This window comes from Eretmochelys imbricata, chromosome 7, assembly GCF_965152235.1.
Source record: "Eretmochelys imbricata isolate rEreImb1 chromosome 7, rEreImb1.hap1, whole genome shotgun sequence".
NCBI lineage: Eukaryota > Metazoa > Chordata > Testudines > Cheloniidae > Eretmochelys > Eretmochelys imbricata.
In genome coordinates this window covers 28,289,116-28,313,807 of record NC_135578.1, presented here as the reverse complement: position 1 = coordinate 28,313,807, position 24,692 = coordinate 28,289,116, and the positions used below count along the sequence as shown (strand labels likewise).

General features: G+C 39.8%; 1 protein-coding gene across 1 annotated transcript in view; it reads left to right on the top strand.

The window, feature by feature from the left end:
- CACNA1D (calcium voltage-gated channel subunit alpha1 D) overlaps positions 1 to 24,692 on the top strand; it is a 328,116-nt gene that overhangs the window by 136,633 nt on the left and 166,791 nt on the right. Inside the window, exons 5-7 of the mRNA XM_077821490.1 lie at positions 7,669 to 7,811; positions 9,717 to 9,869; positions 11,237 to 11,433. Of these exons, the coding sequence (XP_077677616.1) occupies positions 7,669 to 7,811; positions 9,717 to 9,869; positions 11,237 to 11,433 (493 nt within the window). The remainder of the gene's footprint in view (positions 1 to 7,668; positions 7,812 to 9,716; positions 9,870 to 11,236; positions 11,434 to 24,692) is intronic.

Here is a 24,692-nt window from a genome sequence, read left to right as displayed (position 1 = left end):
ACTAAGGGCCAAAGCCTACTAACTTTTACTCACACATGATTTATTGGTCAGCTCACATGAGTGAAGATGCAGAATCAAGCCCTAAAAGGTTCCCAGTTCAGAATGGAGGAACTTGGGTCATATTGTACAATCAGCCTTAAAGCAGAAGACCACAATGCATTCAATGAGTTCTGCCTAAAAATGGATGGCATAACAAGGTCCAATATTAGAGCCCTGTCCTGCAAATTCTTATATGTATGAGTTGTCCCATTGCACCCACTGGAACTGTTCATATGAGTAGAGGTTGGGTCCATAATCCTTCAGGGCTCAGCTGTGCCTTTTAAGCAGAGCCCAGTGTTGAGGGTGCTGTAGAGTTGCACTGCCCCATACACATCACCAGAAAAGCGCTGCTTGCTTCAAAGAGACAGAGCACCTGCTACAGCTCCCTGGCATGAGAGGGAGACTGGACACTTCTATCCCCTTTCATGGGATGCAGCACATTGGCCCCTTCCCCACCACACAGCTGGACAGCATGATGCAGAGAGTAGGATGGAACCATGACTCTGTTTACATTCTGCCCTCCCTGTCCCCTGTGGGGTGCCAGAACCCCCAGGGGAGTAGTGAAGGAGCATTTCCTGCACACCCCATTGTGCAGGAACTGCCCTTTTGCCTAGCCCACAAGTGTGGGAAAATTCCTTACTCCCTCCTCATTGTCACTGTGTAACTGTGTAAGGGCTTTGCAGCATCTGTCCCTTGTTGTGTCAGCAGGTTTTATATTATCAGCATTGATTCTCTTTGGGTTACATGCTGCATTAAGAGATCCTATGTTCAGGCATCAAAGAGTTAATCTTATAGCATATATTCTGTTTTCCCTAAATGTGCAAATATTGTCTGATTAGACTGAAATAAGGAATTTTTTCAATAGTAAAGATCCTGTTAAGTGTAAAAAAAGCGGGGTGGAGGGGTGGGAATCCTAGTGAAATGCTCTGCCATTTAACGTCACTTGAAATATTGCTGCTGACTTGCAAAGAAACCCTTGGCATGCAACGTCTCATAATGCAACGTCTCATAATGCATTTTTTAAAATAGTTTAAATGATACTCAGAGTTTGCTTTTAACTGAAATGAGCCAGGAATTTGATGGAGAGAGAGTTCCTAACTCACATCATTGAGATAATGAAGATAATGGGATTTAATGGGAAAGGCCAGCATTTGGGGGAAATAATTGTAATTACTAAATCTGCTATTGTTTTGTGTACATGTAAATACCCAATATTCAAATATTATTTTTAAATAATGAAAATTACTGAAATTATTGCCATAGTACCAATCTGCTGGCACATTCTGGCCCATGGTTAAAGTGGGACTAAAGGGAGCAACAGTAAAAGATTCTTTAGCTATATAAAGAAAAAGAAAACAAGAAAAGAAGAGTGACTGCTGAACACTGAGGATGGGTGGAGATTAAAGATAATGTAGATATGGGTCAACATCTTATCAAATACTTTGTCTCAGTTTTTAATAAGGGTAATGAGGAGCTTGCGAACAGTAGGAGGGTGGCTAATGGGAACAAGGATATGGAAGTAGAAATTACCACATGTAAGCTGGAAGCCAAACTCAAACAGCTTAATGGGACCAAATCAGGGGGCCAGGATAATCACCATCCAAGAATATTAAAGGAACTTGCACATGAAATTGCAAGCCAAATAGCAAGGATTTTTAATGAATCTGTAAACTTGGGGGTTGTATCCTATGACTGGAGAATTGTAAATTATAATACTTATATTTAAGAAAAGGGAATAAAGTGATCCAAAAAACTACAAGCCCAATAGTTTGACTTCAATTATATGCAAGATCTTAGAACAAATTTTGAAAGGGAGAGTAGTTAAAGCACACAGAGGTAAAGGATAACTGGGATAAAATACAACAATCAGTGGTTCTCAAACTTTTGTACTGGTGACCCCTTTCACACAGCAAGCCTCTGAGTGTGACTCCCCATTCTAAATTAAAAACACTTTTAAATATATTTAACACCATTATAAATGCTGGAGGCAAAATGGGGTTTGGGATGGATGCCGACAGCTCGCGACACCCCATGTAATAACCTCATGATCCCCTGAGGGGTCCCAATCCCCAGTTTGAGAACCCCTGTACAAAATGGTTTCAAAAAAGGTAGATCATGCCAAACCAACCTGATCTCTTTCTTTGAGAAGATAACCCATTTTCTAGACAAGGAAATACTGTAGATCTAATCTACCTAGATTTCAGTAAGGCATTTGATGCAATTCCACATAGGAAATTATTAGTTAAATTGGAGAAGATGGGGATTTTTATGAGGATTGAAAGGTGGGTAAATAACTAATTAAAAGGGAGACTACCACAGGTCATGCTGAAAAGTGAACTGTCAGGCTGGAAGAGAGGTTAATAGGTTACTAGGAGTTCCTCAAGGATTGATTTTGAAACTGATCTTATTTAACATGTTCATTAATGACCATGGCACAAAAAGTGGGAGTGGGCTAACAAAATTTGTGGATGAGGCAAAGTTGGGAGGTATTGCCCATACGGAGGAGGACTGGAATATCATACAAGAAGATTTGGAGGACGTTGAAAACTGAAGCAATAGAAATAGGATGAAATTTAATAGAGCAAAGTGCTAGGTCATGAATTTAGGGACTAATAAAAATATTTTTTTCTATAAGGTAGGTATGTATCAGTTAGATGTGACAGAGGATGAGAAAGATTAGGGTATTGGTTGATCAGAGGATAACTATGAGCCACCAATGTTATGCAGCCATGAAAAAGGTTAATGCAATTGTATGGTGCATCAGGTGAGGTATTTCCAGTAGAGATAGGCAAGTGTTATTACCATTAAACAAGGCACTGGTGAGATCTCATCTGGAATTCTGCGTGTAAGATTCTGGTCTCCCATGTTTAAGAAAGATGAATTCAAACTGGAACAGGTACAGGAAGGGCCACTAGGATGATCGGAGGAATGAAGAACCTACCTTACTAAAGGAGACTTACAGAGCTTAGCTTAACAAAACACAGGCTGAGGGGAGATATGATTGCTGTCTATAAATACATCAGAGCAATAAACACCAGGGAGGGAGAGGAGTTATTTAAGTTAAGGGCCGGTGTTGGCACAAGTACATATGGATATAAACTGGCCATGAATAAGTTTAGGCTTGACATTAGTTGAAAGTTTCTAACCATTAAAGGAGTGAAGCTCTGGAACAGCTTTACAAGGGGAATAGTAGGGAGCAAAAAACCTAACTTGTTTTATGACTGAGCTTGATAAGTTTATGGAAGGAATGGCATGATGAGATTGCCAACAATGGCATATGGTCCATCTGGGTCTGCTTTTACTAACTATCTCCAATGGCCAGAGATGGGACACTAGATGGGGATGGCTCTAAGTTACTACAGAGAATTCTTTCCCGAGTGCCTGGCTGGTGGGTCTCACCCACATGTTCAGGGTCTAACAGAATACCATATTTGGGGTTTGGAAGGAATTTTCCTCCAGGTCAGATTGGCAGAGACCCTGTGGTTTTTTTCCTTCCTTTGCAGTGTGGAGCACAAGTCACTTGCTGTAAGTAAATGGTGGATTCTCTATAACTTGAAGTCTTTAAATGAAGATTTGAGGATGTCAGTAACTCAGCCAGAGGTTATGGGTGGGTGAGTTTCTGTGGCCTGCGATGTGCAGGAGGTCCATGACTAAGGCTCCTAGGTTCTACAGTAATACAAATAATAGATAATCATCATGTAATCAGGCTCTGCATCAGGTCAAGTGATCCTCAACAGATTGGACGCAGAGCAAATGGTGCTTGGTGAGGCCTTTCTGTAGTGGAGTGCTTTGTGGTCAGGCGCTGTGGACTTCACACAAGGGAGCTCCTCTCTCAGACGAAGCAATCTTTGAAATAGTCTACCTCTTTGTCTCCCTTATCTGGTGGCCATGTGATTATTGTAGCCCTGGGCAGTTGAGCAAATCCCTAAACTAGCACACTTCATCTAACCATGTTGCTCGTGGACATGGGTGTGTCTTACACCAAATTCTCGTACATCTCTGAGTGATGTGTGTGTAAGTGAGTGTAAGGGAGGATAAATTAGTGTATGGTATGTCACCTCTATATTTGGCCCTCTGTCTCCAAAACATCATGTGATAACAAGAAAATTGCCACCTAGTTATAAAACAGTCACTACAACTGGCTAAGTTTAATTACATCAAATGCTAACCCTGAATCCACGGTATATAAAAGAATTGGATTGTCTCCCATCAGATACTCAAAGCCTCATTCTATGACCCAAGTCCCTGCCCTTTCACCAGTCCAGAATAGGAAGGCTTGGTGTACGAGGTGCAAACCATGTAGTCAAAGATCAACCCACCATGACAGAGTAAAAGAAACCCTCAGAAAACTGGTCTGTGGCTCACAGGAAATGCAGCCCTCTTACCCAAGCACCCTAGTTTTAAAATAATCAGTTACAGAACATGATAAGCCAGTACAGGGCCAGTTATTTGATTAACTTGCACCCTTAAGAGAGAAGCCTACTGAAAAATTGATTTTTGTATTTGACCCTATGTAGAGATGGAATCATCTCTGGATGTGATTCCTTTTGAATGGATTTGTTATGGAATTTCATTAGACATTTTAATAGCTTCAGAGGAGCTGCCACTGGTGTCCAGCACCAGATACATTAAATTAAATGCTCTGACTGTGCATTGTCAGCAGAAAATGTAATGGCTCCAAAGGTAAAATCATGACAACGTTCCAAAATGCACATCTATAAGACAAGAAAGTATGGTGCATATACAAAAGGCAGTTTTCTAACATAAATAATTTGGACATTTAATTAAAAGAATATTAAATGGCCTTAGTAAACCATATTGGATAGTAAATGTTATGTTTTAAAGAAAATCAAGGGCTTCATGGACTTGATAGGACTGATATATGCTGGCAGAGCTGAGGGCCAGCCCTGCACATTTTTCTCTGTCCCGACTCAGTCAAAACTCTCATTGAAATCAAGCAGTTTATGGATTGCTTAGAGAATAATCCACCCACTTGTTTAGTGCCTGGCCCTGCATTCTCTTTTCAGGCCAAATTTCCACGGTTTTCAGTTGGAGCTTCACCTGAGAAAAGAGTCCAGAATCGGGTCCCAAAGGAGATAGCTTGCACAGCAGTTTACTGTACCTGTGGACCTCTAATTTGAGGAATTACTTGTGCACTGAGTGCCTGACAGCACCCCTCTCCCCCAACTCAGGCCCTGATTTCAGCAACATGTACCTAACTTTAAGAACATGAATAGTTTCATTGAAGTCAATGCGATTACTCACATGCTTACAGTTAGGTCCGTATTTAATTACTCTGCTGAACTAAGCATAAATGGTTAAATGTCTGCATTCTGCCATCTCTTAAAATATGTGGATCTCTGATTTGTGTAAATTAAGTGGGTCAGATCATGACCCCAAGATCTAGGTGCTCCACAGATGGTGGAACAGACTGGGGAAGGGGAGTAGATGACCCAAGCTGGGTGTTTGTGGGTGTGATGGGTTGGGTCACAGAGACCCCCTTGGGACTGCCACCTGATGTGTTGAGACTACCTCTGAGCCTGTTTTCCCTGGCAGCTTGGGACTTCAGTACCCTGTCTTGTTGAGACAGACACACTAACCTGCTGCAACACAGACCCAGGTCTGAACCACGTCCCCCACAAGCTGTAGGCTTAACTGAACACAGCTTAAGAAGTGCTCCTGTCTCCAGCACCCAGACACCCAGCTCCCAATGGAGTCCAAATCCAAAATAAATCCGTTTTACTCTGTATAAAGCGTATACAGGATGAACTCATAAATTGTCCACCCTCCATAACACTGATAGAGAGATATGCACAACTGTTTGCTCCCCCAGGAATTAATTACTTGCTCTGGGTCAATTAATAAGCAAAAAGTGATTTTATGAAATAGAAAAAGTAGTATTTAAGTGGTTCCAAGTAATAACAGACAGAACAAAGTAAATTACCAAGCAAAATAAAATAAAAACACGCAAGTCTAAGCCTAAAACAGTAGGAAACTGATTACGGATGAAACCTCACCCTCAGAGATGTTCCAATAAGCTTCTTTCACAGACTAGATTCCTTTCTATTCTGGGCCCAGTCCTTTCCCCTGGTACAGTCCTTGTTCCAGCTCAGGTGGTAGCTAGGGGATTTCTCATGACTGCAGCCCCTTTGTTCTGTTCCACCTCCTTATATACCTTTGGCATAAGACAGGAATCTTTTATCTCTTTGGGTCCCCACCCCTCCTTCTAAATGGAAAAGCACCAGGTTTAAGGTGGATTCCAGTACCAGGTGACATGGTCACATGTCCTGTGAGACCCCAAGCCTTCATTCTTCCTGGCCTGACTCACAGGAAGGCTTGCAAGTAAACAGAGCCATCTATAGTCAATTGTCCTAGTTGATGGGAGCCATCAAGATTCTAAACCACACTTGGCCCACACTTTGCATAACTACAGTAGGACCTCAGAGTTATATTTTATATTCCTAGTTTCAGATACAAGAATGATACATTCATACAAATAGGATGAACACACTCACTAGATTATAAGCTTTGTAATGATACCTTACAAGAGACCTTTTGCATGAAACATATTCCAGTTACGTTATATTCACACTCATAAGCATATTTCCGTAAGCATTATGGGGTGCAATGTCACAGTGGGGTCCAGGGGAAGCCTCCAGTATTCCATCTCTGGCAAGCTACTAAACATAACATCTGTTTCTTAGGTTTCAGAGTGGTAGCCGTGTTAGTCTGTGATTCTTGATGATTTATAACCAGAGCTGTGAAAAACTTTCCTGACAAAACTCAAAACTGGAGAAAATTTTCCTGCTTTCAGGTGTATTTTACAAATCTAAAACACAGGCCAAGTTTATTGAAATTTTTGCTGAGGTTCACAGACCTTCCAGTGGAACTAGGCTGAGTTCTGATCAGGCATTGCACGATAGTTCTGTGTGGAAAACTGGATGATGCTCACTATGGCTTGCATGGCTCACACCTGAAATCTAGCAAAACATGGAAGTTTTTACAATGCAAATTGAAATATAGCATGTAAAATGAAGCAAAACTTGAGACCACTGCTGATCTTAACCACCTGCTTCAGTTTTAACTATTATGATTACTGAACTTCCATTCTGACACTATTTTAGTAAATGGCTTCTGCCAGTTAAGAAACACTTTATGAAATGTCTGACTGTAAGAATATTTTTGTGGGTTTTTTTCTTTTGCTTACTATATTTAGAATGTTGAACTGTAGTGTCATAGGGAGTTCATATCATCTACACAATTTAAAACTGTGAGTTTTTTGTCATTATCTATTTAATGTTCTAATGGAAAAACTGATTTTGCAAACCTCACAATCTGAAATGTCTGAGCAAAAAGCCGTGATAAAGTAGCTTCATCTGTATAAAACTGGCAGAGACTGTGTACTAACAGCATGTTAATTTAGTGGATACTGTGTGATCATCCCTCTCTTGGGGGATTAGGAGCTCTTGCACTTCATAACCCTTCTGTCATGATTTAATACATAAGTATATGTCATTTTGACAGCTGAACAGCTTTTCAGAACTATCCTCAGTTCAAGCAATCCCTAACACTTTTGATTACTTGGTAAATGGATGATGATGCTGACCTTTCTTTTTTTTTATTTGGTAGATTGTTTAGTGTAATTTTGGAACAATTAACCAAAGAAACAGAAGGAGGTAGCCACTCAGGTGGCAAACCAGGTGGCTTTGATGTCAAAGCCCTAAGAGCCTTTCGTGTGTTGCGACCTCTCCGGCTTGTATCAGGAGTGCCCAGTAAGCTATTTTCTATTTAATTCTGTCGGAGTGAATAAAATAACCATTCCATTGTTGGTTTCAGAGTAGCAGCCATGTTAGTCTGTATCTGCAAAAAGAAAAGGAGTACTTGTGGCACCTTGGAGACTAACAAATTTATTTGAGCATAAGCTTTTGTGAGCTACAGCTCACTTATCTTTTCAGATTATTTAACCTTCTTGCTCTAGAAAGTAGAATAAAAGTGACAGGGTAAAGTTGACTTCCGTTATCTGGTTATGTAGATAAAATGTGTTTGAAGATATACGATATCCTGTTTGAAGTAGAATAAGGGATTGTGAACTCATTCAGTGTATGATTGTCTTACACAGTTCACCAAGCAGACAGAAGAATACATTTAAATTTGAGAAGTTTTCTATGAAGTAATTTAAACATCAAAAGCAAAAACACCAGAAAATAAAGTTGAGATTTTTGATACCCAAATCCTGGGAAACATACTATGTAGCTACTCCTAAAATTGCCCATATGCAGGTAAATGTATGCCAAAGCAAACAACATGTTTTCTGGCCTGAGTGGATGCAAATAACTCGTGTTGATCTTAATGGGATTTACTGACGCTTAGACTATAGGGAATAAAAGAGCAATTTCCAAAAGTAGGAAACTTGAAAAATAGAGCAATTATTTTAAAAAGACAGTTGAGTTTTATAATTATCCTTTCTATTTCCTTTTCATTCATTATTAATTATTGATGCTTTGAGTTGAATGAGGCCTCTCTGTTTAACAACCCAGTTTCTCACATTTGCTCCAGCAGCAAAGTAATAATGCTGTGTTTATTACATCATAATCTGTTACCATGGATATGATTGTGATGACACAGATTTAGGAAAATAACTTCAGTGGAGAATCAAGCAGAATGGGGGGAGGGGAAGGGTATGCTGTGATGGAGAAAGCCTTTGTTTAAATACAAGCAAGCCATATTCTGCTTCATTGATACCGGCCCAGCCCCCAGTCACTTGAAGCTTGAAGTGCTATCAGTGCAGAATTTAACCAATATACATTTAGGGAAAAGAAAAACTATAAAAACAATAAAAAGAAAAGGAGTACTTGTGGCACCTTAGAGACAAACAAATTTATTTGAGCATAAGCTTTCATGAGCTACAGCTCCCTTCATCGGATGCATTCTGTATCTCATGAAAGCTTATGCTCAAATAAATTTGTTAGTCTCTAAGATGCCACAAGTACTCCTTTTCTTTTTGCGAATACAGACTAACACGGCTGCTACTCTGAAACCTATAAAAACAATGTGAAAGGTAAATGAATGTGTCCAAGTATGTTTATATTTTAAACTTGTATTTGGTGTATCTGTTTTAAAGATCTTTACCATACAGGTGCAGTGCTCTCTACCAGCACTATAGACCTTCCAGACCAAAAGTCCAATCCTGTAATGAGCTCTGTGCAGATGGATCCCCCTGCACCTGGCTGCCCTGAGCTCATTGCAAGATGACGGCTTGAGCACAGGATTTTTCAAGATTCTTCAGGTGATGTAAAATCCCAGCGACCACCTGGAATTCATATCATCTAAGGAGTATGGATTCTTGTTGCTGTCTTTCAAGCATTGCTTTCTGTTACAGATGATGTTCAGTTAGAATTTTTTCACAGAATACAAAGCTTTAAATTTTTTTAAAGCAGCCCTGTGCTTGGACATTTGCTTTTGAAACTGAGCAGCCTGAAAATTCTGGCTGTGAGCTGGTGCGGGAAGATTTTGGTGTGTCTTGTTCAGCGGAAACCATAGATTCACAACACTTTTAAAATTGATGGCATTTCTATGTGTTTCTAATTATGTGTAATTGCAAAAGATTTCATAATCAGGAAAAGTTAATGCCATATAAAGTCTAACTCACTATCTTTGTGTGTGATTTTTTTTTTTAGGTTTACAAGTTGTCCTGAACTCCATTATAAAAGCCATGGTTCCCCTGCTCCATATTGCCCTTTTGGTATTGTTTGTAATCATAATCTATGCTATTATAGGATTGGAACTTTTTATTGGAAAAATGCACAAATCATGTTTTCTTGTTGATTCAGGTAAGTAATGAAGCCACTAATTTACATAAGGGACCAATCCCACTCCCTTTCAAGTCAGTGGGACTTCAGTGGGAGCATGATAGGGTCCTAGATGTTAAAACTATTGTAAATCTTCGTTTCCATAAGGTTGCGTGATTGTAGGAAAAGCATATTACATTTTAAAATGCTAACTAAACAATAGAGCCCTGCTACTTGCTATGAACTGATCTTGTTTTTAAAAAATGTAGCCAAAGGGTCAGCCCAATAAGATAGCGACAGCCTACAGTGGGAAACACAGTCATCGGTTTTTGAATCCCAGGCTAGTGAAGAGCTAGTCATATCACGGAGCAGACTTTCCCTCCTGAGGCAGATAGCTGGCTGTCTCTCTGCTTCAGCACTTTGGGCAGCATGATTATAAGAGCAAGCACTGAGATGAGTAATAGAGGAATCCAGTCCTCCTACATTCAGATGTGGGTTTAAATGATACAGTGAAAATATTTGGTATGGGAGGTCTTCGGAGGAGTGAAAGATCATCACTAGAGAAATGAAGTTTAGTAAGTAGGGTACATTTCCACCAGTGAAGTCTGGAATGGAATAGACTAAATGCAGGATCTAGTCCTGGACTGCTTACCCGCTGAGAGGAAGGAAATTGTTAATATGGGATGGAAAAGCGAAGAAAGAGTAATGAGAAGAAAGCATATGTTAGATAAACTTCAGTAATTGAAAAATTCACTGTGTTACCTACAGCTGGCAAAATGCTTCATTTCATTTGCACTGTTGTAGCCATGCTGGCTCCAAGACATGAGAGAGATAAGGTGGGTGAGATAATACCTTTTAATGGGCCGTCTGCTGATGAAAGAGACAAGTTTTCGACCTGCACAGAACTCTTCTTCAGGTCTGGTAAAAGTAATCAGGGTGTCACAGCTAAATACGAGGTGGGACAGAGTGTTAACTTCTTGTGTTTAACAATCTACCCTACCTTCTGTTTTGCTGTGACACTCTGATTACTTTTTCCAGATTGGAAGAAGAGCTCTGTATACATGTGTATGTATAAAAAGCTTGTCTCTTTCACCAACAGAAGTTGGTCCATTAAAAGATATTACCTCACCACCTTCTCTCTTTCATTTCATTGTTATTTTATTTGAACTGTTTTCTCTGTTAATTTTTGAGTATGGCAATTTTTACACATGTAGGACCTGATCCTGAGAGATGAATGCCCTGCCTTACCCTTAGACTCCCAGCATCTTTCAGGATCAAGCCTTGAATGAATAATCTTTCCATGTAATGCTGTCTGTAGTCCTTCAGTGTTGGAGTTTCTCCTCACAAGCAAGTTATTTCACAAAAATTTTGAGAATGCAGAATTCTGAAATGTTTTTTGTCAATTTCAGATATATTAGTTGAGGATGATCCAGCACCTTGTGCATTCTCAGGGAATGGACGTCAGTGTGCCATGAATGGCACCGAATGTAGGGGAGGCTGGGTCGGACCAAATGGAGGCATAACCAACTTTGACAATTTTGCCTTTGCGATGTTAACTGTGTTCCAATGTATAACCATGGAAGGATGGACTGATGTGTTGTACTGGGTAAGTAGCTTGGTAGGAAATAGAAATCTCTGAACTTTTTGCTTACTCTTAAAACAAGCTTCAATATGCAGATGAGAAACTAACTATGTTTAACAACACTGTGAGCAAGAAATCTTGGCAAGATAGTTCTGCTGCAAAGGAGCACAGCTGCACTCTTCTTCCAGTCACAGCATCTTACTGGATTCCTCAGGCTAAAAAGCCCTTTCAGAAGCAGATTTCTGCACCGCTGGGTTTTTTTTAAGCCTATTCCATTTGGATAAATTTAATCTTATATTTGTGTCCCTTGGACTAGCATTCTTTTGCAAACCTATAGTTTTTAAGTAGATCTTTTCTGATTTTGTTTAAAAGCTCTATTTTTCTTAGTATTATGGTAAATTAGACCCAAGCAAGCTCTCAACCGTCTTCATTTGCCTTGAGGCCTACAAACCATTTTTTCAGACGTACCAAGCCTTGACTATTATGCTTCAAGAAAGGTTCAGACCCAAGTATGTCTCCATAGAAACAACAAAAATATATATCAAAGGCCATCACTACTGCATAGGAACCAATCCTGAAAACACTTTTGTGTTACTAAGCACAGTCCTTATTTTTTGGCATTACAGTATCTCTTAGAGACCACAGCTAAGGTTATGGTCCCATTGTATCCAGCACTGCACTGGGGCATAGTGAGAAGCAAACCCTACTGCAAAGATCTTATGGTATAAATGGACAATCAGGAGATATTTTCATTCCCATTTTACAGATGGGGAACTAAGGCACAGGGTGAGTAAGGCACAGAGTTTTAAAGGTATTTAGGTATCTAAATATGCAAATATATACCTAATTGGATTTGCAGAAGAGCCTAACTCTATTGCAGTCAAGGGGAATTAAGCACTTATCTGTGTATTTAGGCCCCTCAGTACCTCTAAAAATCTGACCCTAAGTGACTTGTGCAAGGTCATACAGGAAGTCTGTGGCAGAGTTCTAGTCTAATGCATTAACCACAAGACTAAGCTTCCTGCTTAAAGTCAATGGGACTTTTCATAATAATCACTCTCCTCAGTAATAAGTGTTTACAAAATCAGGATCTTAGTAAATGCAAGATAAAAAAAATTAGATTTTAAAGGACTGATGAAGCAAAAAATGATGAATTTTAAAAATTCTGAACAAAATGATGTTAAAATGCGGGGGCGGGGGAGGTAGCTAAACAAATTTGAACTTTTTTGTTGCTGGAACTGCAACCTATGAGTGAGTCTGTGGATCTGTTGCTCACAGTAACCCATAATTAGGTTGCTTTGTGGCTGAGTGTGGCCAAATGGGATTATTTGCTAATGTCAAAATTTTCTATGAAATAATTAGTGCAGTAAAGGATACGGTATTATCCCAGTGAATGGGTACTTCTGTAGCCTGGGGTCATTTGCTGTGAATCAAGATGAAGCATATTGTAGCTAAAAATGAAATACAGTACCACATCAGCATGTATAGCCCTGGCATTTAATCCAACGTGATACATTGGGGTGCCTAGCTACACAGAGACATTTCTTCAGATCATATCACAATTACAAAATAATTAAAATGGCAAACCAACAATCTGTAAGATTGCAAGATACAAACTTGGCAAAATATTGTACTTTGCTTACCAGAAAATACTTTCAGAGCTCTGAAAGAGAGCCCAGTTCTGCACTTACTAGTACACTTAAAATGCAGGCTTGGGTCCAGATCAGACACTTATGACATAAGTGTTACTCATATAAGGTATATTTTTCCCCTTCTATAATTTGGTGCTGGTTTCTTGGAACAATCAGAACATGCACTTGTTCTGTCTTTCTCTTTCTCACTGTCTCGCTTGCTTGCTTGCTCTCCTTATCTTTTCCTAATTGTCTCAGGAGACTTTATGAATGTTCAGTTTGTGCATGTGATTATGTCATTTGTATTTGTGATGAAAAAAACCCAAATCTTCCATGCCCCATAAAAGTGAAGTCAGAGTAGAGGAGGGGTGCAGTAGAGAACACGTGCTGTTTTAATTTTTGGAAGCCAGAGCATACTCACATTTTGGTAGTTATGAGCCTATTATTTATTATTTCTTTCAATATATACAAAGATAACTTATCCTAAAAGCGCTAGGAGATATAACACATTTTAAAATACATAATTCATACAAAATAAAATAAATAAATTAAGATGACTTTTTTCCTTTAATAATTAATCACCCAATTGGTTCATCAGATGCATAAAAAATTAAAATACCGCCCCCCATTATAAAAGCAAGACCACCATCATAAAACTCCACCCTCCCCAAACATTAAAAAAACAGATGGGCCTTGCAATATGCCCCTGAAGTCATCAAACACAGGCTATTTGAGACCAAGAGAGGCAATAACAAGCAAAGTTGAGAATTAACTCAGAAAAACCCATTATTTAAGTATACAGTTTTTCCACATGGAGGATATTTGCACTACATAGATGTCAATTTTCATTTCATTCCAGAAGACACTGAGGTTATTGACCAGAAACACGAAGAAGCATACCCACCTTGTAAAATATACCAGATATTTTGCTCTGAATTTGCTTTGAAGACACCATTTAAATAAAATTGGTTCTTGGTCCTCTCTCTCTGTAGACACCCAACTGGAATCTTTTTACCAGGATGGAAGAATGTCACTTTTCTCAATTTGGTTTTATCTATTGATGAAGCGGTGGCAGGTTCATCTGCTATTAGCTAATAAGTGAAAATTTTTAGTAATAATGATGAATAAAAGTGTAAAAGTCTTGTGCAGTCAGGAAAGCTCACGTATTAGTTTTGAATAGGGTTGTTTACAGAACCCAAAGAAACCCCATTATCTCTGTATTTTAACTTGTGTTTATGTTATTGTGGGCTTTTTATAGTTTTAGGGAGCTATTGATGGGGGCAATACAACATGAGATCAACTCTCCTAATGGTATTTCAATAATCCAGAAGCTGAAATACAATAAGAAGAACAGATCCTTTCTAAATGTGGCCCCATTTATAGTTACCTGAGGTGCTAAAAATACTGCAGCAAATAGAAACATAAATACAAATAGAATCTGCACACATTCCTAGTTTTCATTTGTTCACTGTATGACCAGTAACAGTACCTATGTAGGGTTACCTTGTGGGCAAGTGTAAGTTGGGTTGGAGGGAGTACGTGCATCCTGATGTACATTGTCAAATGAGGTTTTGTAATAAATTGATAGATCAAACAATAATAAGTCACCAGGATCTGATAGTATTCATGCAAGAGTTCTGAAGGAACTCAAGTATGAAATTGCAGAATGACTAAATGTGGTATGACAGTCAGATAGCTAATGTAATGCCAATATTTTTAAACAGTCCCAGAGGTGATCCTGCCAATTACAAACTGGTGAGCCTAACTTAAGTACCAGGCAAATGGGATGAAACTTCAGTACAGAATAGAATTATCAGATAGATAGATGAACACACTATGATGGGCGAAGAGTCAACACAGCTTTTGTAAAGGGAAATCATGCCTCACAATGTATTAGAATTCTTTGAGGGTGTCAACAAGCATGCGGACAAGGGTGATCCATTGGATATAGTGTACTTGGATTTTCAGAAAGCCTTGGATGACGTCCCTCACCAATGGCTCTTAGCAAGGTAAGGAGTCCTGGGATAAGGGGGAAGGTCCTCTTGGATCAATAACTAATTAAAAGATAGGAGACAAAGATAAGAATATATCGTGAGTTTTCACAGTGGAGAGAGGTAAATAGCGGGTTCCCCCAAGGATCTATACTGGGACCAGTGCTATTCAACATATTCATAAATGATGTGGAAAAAGGGATAAACAGTGAGGTGGCAAAATTTTCAGCTAATACAAAATTAATCAAGATAGTTAAGTCCAAACTGACTTCAAAGAGTTATAAAGGGGTTTCATAGAACTTAGCAACAAAATGACAGATGAAATTTAATGTTGATAAATGCGAAGTAATGCACATTGGAAAACATAATCCCAACTATACATACAAAATGATGGAGTCTAAAAAAGCTGTTACCCTGCAAGAAGGAGATTTTGGAGTCGTGGATAGTTCTCTGAAAACATCTGTTCAATGTGCAGAAGTAGTCAAAAAAGCGAACAGCGTGTTAGGAACCATTAGGAAGAAGATAGATAATAAGACAGAAAATATCATAGTGCCACTATATAAATCCATAGTGTGCCCACACCTTGAATACTGTGTGCAGTTCTGATTGCCCCATCTTAGAAAAGATATATTACAATTGGAAAAAGTATAGAAAAGGGCAACAAAAATGAGGAGAGATTAAAAAGGCTGGGACTGTTCAGCTTAGAGAAGGGACGACTAAGGGGGGGATAGGATAGAGGGCTATAAAATCATGAATGGTTTGGAGAAAGTGAATAAGGAATTTATTTATTATTTGTTATTTATCCCTTCATGTAACACAAGAATCAGTGGCCACCCAAAAAAATTAATGGGCAGCATGTTTAAAACAAACATAAGGAAATACTTCACACAATGCCCAGTCAACCTGTGGAACTCATTGCCAAGGGATGCTGTGAAGGCCAAAAGCATAACTGGGTTCAAAAAAGAATTAGATAAGTTCTCTGCTCTGGGTGTCCCTAAACTTCTGACAGTAAGAAGCTTGGACAGGACAACAGGATGGATCACTCTGTAATTTCCCTGTTCTGTTCATTCCCTCTGAACCATCTGGCATTGGCTACTGTTGACATTAGCATACAGGATACTGAGCTAGATGGACTATTGGTCTGACCCAGTGTGGCCATTCTTATATTTTCGTGTTCTTATGTTCTGTCAGCAGAAAATGACAGCTTCCAAAAACATTCACTAATACTGCTCACTATCACCTGGATAACGACAGTGAACTCCACTGCGAAATGATCCAAGTTTGAATAATACTATTCTCTTATACACATCCAGAGTTGATTTCAGGCCTAATCCTGGTAGGTGCTGAGCACCATTCAATTACTATTGACTCATATGGGTCCTGCTACTCACATACTTGCCTGTGATTGCTGCAAATAAGGTTATTGTATGTGTGTGCGCCCATGCTTGTATATTTCTCTAATTCTAAGTTGTGCATATACATGTAACCCACTGGTCAGTGTGTGTTATGTTATATGTTTGATAAACAGAGAATGTGAATCTGTGACAGCCCCAGCTGTAGAACCTTGCACTTTAGTTCAGTCTGGAGAAACTTATGCTTTCAGCTCTGGAGGTCTTTTTTGTCAGACAGGATGGCAGGTGTCACACACACTGGTTCTTAATGCTTTGAATCAGTCCTAAAGTTGAGTATGCCCACTTTCTTTGCCATGTTTCCTGTTTGCTTTAGCAAACACTCAAGAGTTCAGAACTCTGAACCTCGATTTTGCAAATGCAGACTTCTCACTGAAAATCTGGCCCTAGATGTGCTTTTATATCCTTGAAGATCAAATAAAACTTTCTAGGTTTATATGACATTTATGGCTAATGCTTAATTTATAAAGTAATGATGCATTATAATTTGCAATTTATTTTAATCAGTTTCATTTGATATACAGGGGTACATATAATAAATTATGGTGCCTGTCATTAAAAAGCCATCATTTGCCCTTAATACCGTTGATATCATAGCAATTTTTCTTCACTGCAACAGTTAACTTGAATTACTATATTTGAGTAACTATACTTGAGCTAGCATAGCTTGAGTGTCAGTGGCCATACCCAACTATACTCTCAGCCCAGCAGAAGCAGCTGTCTTATCTCAGGGCCTCTCCTTCTGCCCCTCCACCCCCACGAACATGATACAGTTCTGTGGTGACCTAGAATCCTATTTTCGACGTCTCCGACTCAAGGAATATTTCCAAAATACCTCTGAACAACATACTAATCCACAGAGGCCTCCCTACCAACATTACAAAAAGAAGGATTCTAGGTGGACTCCTCCTGAAGGTCGAAACAGCAGACTGGACTTCTACATAGACTGCTTCCGCCGACGTGCACGGGCTGAAATTGTGGAAAAGCAGCATCACTTGCCCCATAACCTCAGCCGTGCAGAACACAATGCCATCCACAGCCTCAGAAACAACTCTGACATCATAATCAAAAAGGCTGACAAAGGAGGTGCTGTTGTCATCATGCATAGGTCGGAATATGAACAAGAGGCTGCTCGGCAGCTCTCCAGCACCACTTTCTATAAGCCATTACCCTATGATCCCACTGAGAGTTACCAAAAGCAACTACAGCATTTGCTCAAGAAACTTCCTGAAAAAGCACAAGATCAAATCCGCACAGACACACCCCTGGAACCCCGACCTGGGATATTCTATCTACTATCCAAGATCCATAAACCTGGAAATCCTGGGCGCCCCATCATCTCAGGCATTGGCACCCTGACAGCAGGATTGTCTGGCTATGTAGACTCTCTCCTCAGGCCCTACGCTACCAGCACTCCCAGCTACCTTCGAGACACCACTGACTTCCTGAGGAAACTACAATCCATCGGTGATCTTCCTGATAACACCATCTTGGCCACCATGGATGTAGAAGCCCTCTACACCAACATTCCACACAAAGATGGACTACAAGCCGTCAAGAACACTATCCCCGATAATGTCACGGCTAACCTGGTGGCTGAACTTTGTGACTTTATCCTTACCCATAACTATTTTACATTTGGGGACAATGTATACCTTCAGATCAGCGACACTGCTATGGGTACCCACATGGCCCCACAGTATGCCAACAATTTTTTTGCTGACTTAGAACAACGCTTCCTCAGCTCTCGTCCCTTAACGCCCCTACTCTACTTGCGCTATATTGATGACATCTTCATCATCTGGACCCATGGAAAAGAAGCCCTTGAGGAATTCCACCATGATTTCAACAATTTCCATCCCACCATCAACCTCAGCCTGGTCCAGTCCACACAAGAGATCCACTTCCTGGACACTACAGTGCTAATAAACAATGGTCACATAAACACCACCCTATACTGGAAACCTACTGACCGCTATTCCTACCTACATGCCTCCAGCTTTCACCCTGACCACACCACACGATCCATCGTCTACAGCCAAGCTCTGCGATACAACCACATTTGCTCCAACCCCTCAGACAGAGACAAACACCTACAAGATCTCTATCAAGCGTTCTTACAACTACAATACCCACCTGCGGAAGTGAAGAAACAGATTGATAGAGCCAGAAGAGTTCCCAGAAGTCACCTACTACAGGACAGGCCTAACAAAGAAAATAACAGAACGCCACTAGCCGTCACCTTCAGCCCCCAACTAAAACCCCTCCAATGCATTATTAAGGATCTACAACCTATCCTGAAGGATGACCCAACACTCTCACAAATCTTGGGACAGCCCCCCAACCTGAAGCAAATACTCACCAACAACCACATACCACACAACAGAACCACTAACCCAGGAACCTATCCTTGCAACAAAGCCCATTGCCAACTGTGCCCACATATCTATTCAGGGGACACCATCAAAGGGCCTAATAACATCAGCCACACTATCAGAGTTCACCTGCACATCCACCAATGTGATATATGCCATCATGTGCCAGCAATGCCCCTCTGCCATGTACATTGGTCAAACTGGACAATCTCTACATAAAAGAATAAATGGACACAAATCAGATGTCAAGAATTATAACATTCATAAACCAGTCGGAGAACACTTCAGTCTCTCTGGTCACGCAATCACAGACATGAAGGTCGCTATCTTACAACAAAAAAACTTCAAATCCAGACTCCAGTGAGAAACTGCTGAATTGGAATTCATTTGCAAATTGGATACTATTAATTTAGGCTTAAATAGAGACTGGGAGTGGCTAAGTCATTATGCAAGGTAGCCTATTTCCCCTTGTTTTTTCTACCCGCCCCCCCCCCCCCCGACGTTCTGGTTAAACTTGGATTTATGCTGGAAATGGCCCACCTTGATTATCATGCACATTGTAAGAAGAGTGGTCAGTTTGGATGAGCTATTGCCGGCAGGAGAATGAGTTTGTGTGTGGGGCGGGGCGGGGGGTGAGAAAACCTGGATTTGTGCTGGAAATGGCCCACCTTGATTATCATGCACATTGTAGGGAGAGTGGTCACTTTGGATGAGCTATTACCAGCAGGAGAGCGAGTTTTTGTGTGTGTGTTTTTTTGAAAAAAAGGGGTGGGGGGGTGAGAAAACCTGTATTTGTGCTGGAAATGGCCCACCTTGATTTTCATACACATTGTGAGGAGAGCGGTCACTTTGGATAAGCTATTACCAGCAGGAGAGTGAGTTTGTGTGTGTGGTTTTTGGAGGGGGGGGGGGGTGAGAAAACCTGGATTTGTGCTGGAAATGGGCCACCTTGATTATCATACACATTTTAAAGAGAGTGGTCACTTTGGATGGGCTATTACCAGCAGGAGAGTGAGTTTGGGGGGGGGGGGCAGAGGGTGAGAAAACCTGGATTTGTGCTGGAAATGGCCCAACTTGATGATCACTTTAGATAAGCTATTACCAGCAGGAGAGTGGGGTGGGAGGAGGTATTGTTTCATGGTCTCTGTGTATATAATGTCTTCTGCAGTTTCCACGGTATGCATCCGATGAAGTGAGCTGTAGCTCACGAAAGCTCATGCTCAAATAAATTGGTTAGTCTCTAAGGTGCCACAAGTACTCCTTTTCTAGTGGTCATACTGTGAAACAACCCTCAGCTACACAAAGTAATTTGATAGCAGAACTGAGGGACTGGATTAGCAGAATGATTAGCATTTGATGAGTTGTGCTAAATCAAATTTGTAGCCTGTACCTGGCTCCACATTGCATTGCTAGCTTGAGTGGCAACAGCGCTTAGACTTCACCACACACCTGCTGATGGGCCAGCTAGCTCAGGTTTAAACATCATTTAACTTGAGCTAGAGATTTTATGAGTGGACAGGTGTTGGATTAGGGGAAAGATTGAGTTATTCCTCTAGCTAACATAGCAGTGAAGACAAGCCATAAGTGTAAGGAAAAATGGTGGTATCTCAGATATGCCTGGCTGTCAACTGGAAAAATGCTGATTTTAATGGGTACCCCTGTATAACACACTGTATCAGGGATGCATGTTAGGAGTCTTAAATTCTCTCATTGAAATATTCCCATGTAATCTGAGGTATTTTTAAGACTTTTGCACTGGGTAGGTAGAGATGTTGTCTGCATGTGTCCCAGTGATCCTTTACTTAACATATTAACTTTTTAAAATTATATCATTTAACACCAATACTGTGATAATAACATATTCCAACATTAGAAAGAAACATCACACAACCTGTTGTCTGTCTCAAATATTAAGTCTTACCTGCAACACAAACTCATTGTAACATCTTAGAGTTTTCTGACTGAAATGATCATTTCTATAACATTGTCTGAGTGCAGTGAAACTTTAGGGGTATAGTGAACTTTTTGAACATCCCTTGTAAACATGTCCCTCCTATTAATGTTACTGGGACTAACACACCTATATCTAAGGGTGAAAAACCCTAATATTGTTTACTAACAGAGTCTCCAAACAGCATCAACACCTCTCTAAATTTACTCTCATAACAGACAACAAAAGCCATCATGTTCTTATTAGCATTTTACAAGCACAAGGAAATCTTTCTTTCTTGTGCATAGAAAAACGTAATGCAATCATTAATTCTTTTAATAATAGAATGAAGATTTTAGAGAATGGCTATAGCTCCTGTTTAAATACAGCTGGACGCTGGACACAAGACACAATTAATACTTCAAAGAGAATCACGACAATAATAAAACAGGTCAAGCTTTTGGTTGTTCAGCCTGTCAATCAAACATTCAGGAAACCAACCAGATAATCAAATAATCACTTCATTTTATATAGTGTTCTTAGTGCAAGCATTGCAGAGAGCAACTAACCAAAAACATAATAAAAACGTGTATAAATTAGTTGAAAGAACAGCCAAATAAGTAAGTCTAGACCTTAGTCTGACAAGTAGCCAAACATTCTGCAGATCTAATTTACAAAAAATCCCACAGGTGAAGTACAAAATACACCACTGGGCCACACACAAAATGATGCAGCCCACAACTGAAGTATTATCAAGACTGAGCAGGAAGCTCAGCTGGAGACACAGGAGATATCTTGGTGAAAAACATACAGTCTTGTAAACGATCAAATATTAAAACTTCGAAGTCGGTATATTGATAAGCCAGAAACCAGTAGAGAGCATCCAGAGCTGGAGAGATAAAGTAAGACATTAGTCATTATTAGGAATTTAGCTTCCTAGCTCTACAGAAATGGAAGACACATTACAGAACCCAAACAAATACTAGTCAACCGTGAATTGCAGCCTACGGTCTGAGGAAGACCAAAGCACATATAAGAGTCTTCAGATCTTTCTGAGTAAGTATGGGCCATAGACTAGAAATATTCCCCAGACAATGCCAGATTTTTTTTGATGGGATACCCTACAGAATCCCCTAATTGCTTCTTTCACTTGCTAAGGATTGCTTGACAGTGCTCCCCTAGTGTCAATGAACACCACTCTTGAGGCATCCAAGGGAAATGCTCAAGTGAAGCGAGGCCCTTCTTCCCCCAAAGGGGTTGATTGTTCAGTGTGCACAATTCTTCCAGCCTTTGATAACTTAGGCAGCAAGTAATCTAGCACAGGATCTCTGGCTACATATAGACTGGTAGGAATTTTGGATGACAGTATTAACATGCTTCATAGATGACATTTAAGAGCCAGAGATAGCATGTTGGGTTTTTATTCTTGAGTATTAATCAGTGGAACCTAATTTAATTTGAGAGTACAATAAAAGATTTCAGATGTTGATTTGGGCTAATTAAAACCTTTTTTTATTTAGATCTAAAAAGCTAAAAAACATCCAAGCTAAGATTGCAAAGAGGCTAGAAATAGACTGCTATACCAGCTCATTAGAAACTTCAGGAACAGAGAGAAGGGTAGAGATCTGCATAAATATGATAATCAAACCCAGGCCTGCAAATAGTACTGTAAAATGGGAAAATATAAATATTAAAAAGTCTAGAATACAAAGCCCTGAAGGATGGTGATTTAATGTAATAGTTTCAAATGAACAGTGTAACACACAGAGTCCACGTGGAAAGAGATGATATTAAACTACTTACAGGAAGATACCAATTCCAATGAACTCACCCAGGAATTGAAGATGTTTATTCTGACCTCATTTCTAGTATCTCAGGTTTATCTGACTGCTGACAGATAGTATATCAGAAGTAGTTCTTTGACAGAGATCACTGTAAATCTTCAAAAGAGCATATTGCCCCCCAAAAGTATAAACTAGATTAGAAACTAAATTAGAAATAAATCAGACTCTGGGTATCTGCTAAAAGGTCCTGCAGTTGAATTACTACACCTTGCTCCAAAACCTTTACTGGAAGAAACAAATGGGAGACTGATCAATAACTTGAACAGTCTTTCTTAAGCAACCAAAATCTCTGAAGGTGATAACACAACTTATTGAATAGAGTTCAGACCTGCATATGGTACTTTTGTTTGATTTACAGCTTCTGTGTAAATTAAGATACCAGTCACACACTGTTTTTCAATCCAAATAATGTAGACCATTATACCATTTTGAATCCATGTCTTTCAGAAAACACTAAAAAAACAAAACAAAAAAACCCAAAAAACCCCACAGCAGAATTAGCTGTCAAAACAGATTGTTTCAAAAGATATTATATACTTAGTATCATACTTGGTATTATTAGTCTCTGTATTATAGCCCTTTAATATTGCGCACAGTTAGATGGACCCATCTTTCACACTATTGTTCATTCACTTTACTAATTATAAATAGACAGTTTTGTTGAGCACATTGATTTAGATGACCAAACCTTTTCAATACTTTACAAGTTTCATGTGTGAAATAAACTGGGCAACACGCACTTCATCAGACCAATAGATGAAAAATACAGTGAATAGTATTAACCCCACCTTAACATGTGGAAACCAAATTAGTTGGTTCAGGGCAAAGATTCATCACCCTCAGGACACTTGGATGGTGCAGGATGCCCCCATTTGAAGTGCCCTCATTGGATTACCCAGCATGTGAGGCAGCACTCACTAGTTCATTTTCTTGGTGTTAAGAGAAAACCATGTCTGAGGACTTCCCAGTGCTCCCATCGTGGTGGTTTAGCTCTGGTCTGCCACCAAGGTAGGCCTCTGGCTGCAAGTTACAATGGGATCTTATGCTGGTTATTTAGAAATGGGAGAATCTTATTTTGTTTTCAAACAACCACATTTGATATCCAGGCTTTCCTTGGAGAAATAACCTGAAAATGTTTTATTTGCCAGGCCAAAGACACTAACCTAATAATGAGTCATCGCCAACAACACATAGATACTGGGTACTAGAAAAGTATCTAAAATGCATTTAAGAACAGTAAGATTCCGCATACTAATTTACTTTGAGTCTTTATTCCAAGATTTTAAAATCATGATTATAAAAAGAAGAGGTTTAGCTTTAAGGAATAAATATGTAGATGGCTAATTTATGCACTTCTTTATTAGCATAAATAGATTTCTTACAATGGTTATAAATTACAAATTGTAGAATCTGGGCTCAGTTTTGAGAGGTCTAAAGATTTAAGGTAAGTGGGGAAGTGGGATACCAGGAGGAAGCACGAGCAGGAGAGCACAAGAGGGGAGGACTCTTGCCTCATACTGAGAAAGCAGGACGATCAGCGAGTTAAGTGCCTATACACAAATGCAAGAAGGCTGGGAAACAAGCAGGGAGAACTGGACGTCCTAGAACAGTCAAGGAATTATGATGTGATTGGAATAACGGAGACTTGGTGGGATAACTCACATGACTAGAGTACTGTCATGGATGGATATAAACTGTTCAGGAAGGACAGACAGGGCAGAAAAGGTGGGGGAGTTGCATTGTATATAAGAGAGCAGTATGACTGCTCAGAGCTCCAGTATGAAACTGCAGAAAAACTAGAGAGTCTCTGGATTAAGTTTAGAAGTGTGAGCTACAAGGGTGATGTCGTGGTGGGAGTCTGCTATAGACCACCAGACCAGGGGGATGAGGTGGATGAGACTTTCTTCAGGCAACTAACAGAAGTTATTAGATCACAGGCCCTGGTTCTCATGGGGGACTTCAATCACCCCGATATCTGCTGGGAGAAAAACACAGAAGTGCACAGACAATCCAGGAAGTTTTCTGAAAGTGTAGGGGACAATTTCCTGGTGCAAGTGCTGCTCACAAACAGGGAAGAATTAGTAGGGGAAGCAAAAGTGGCTG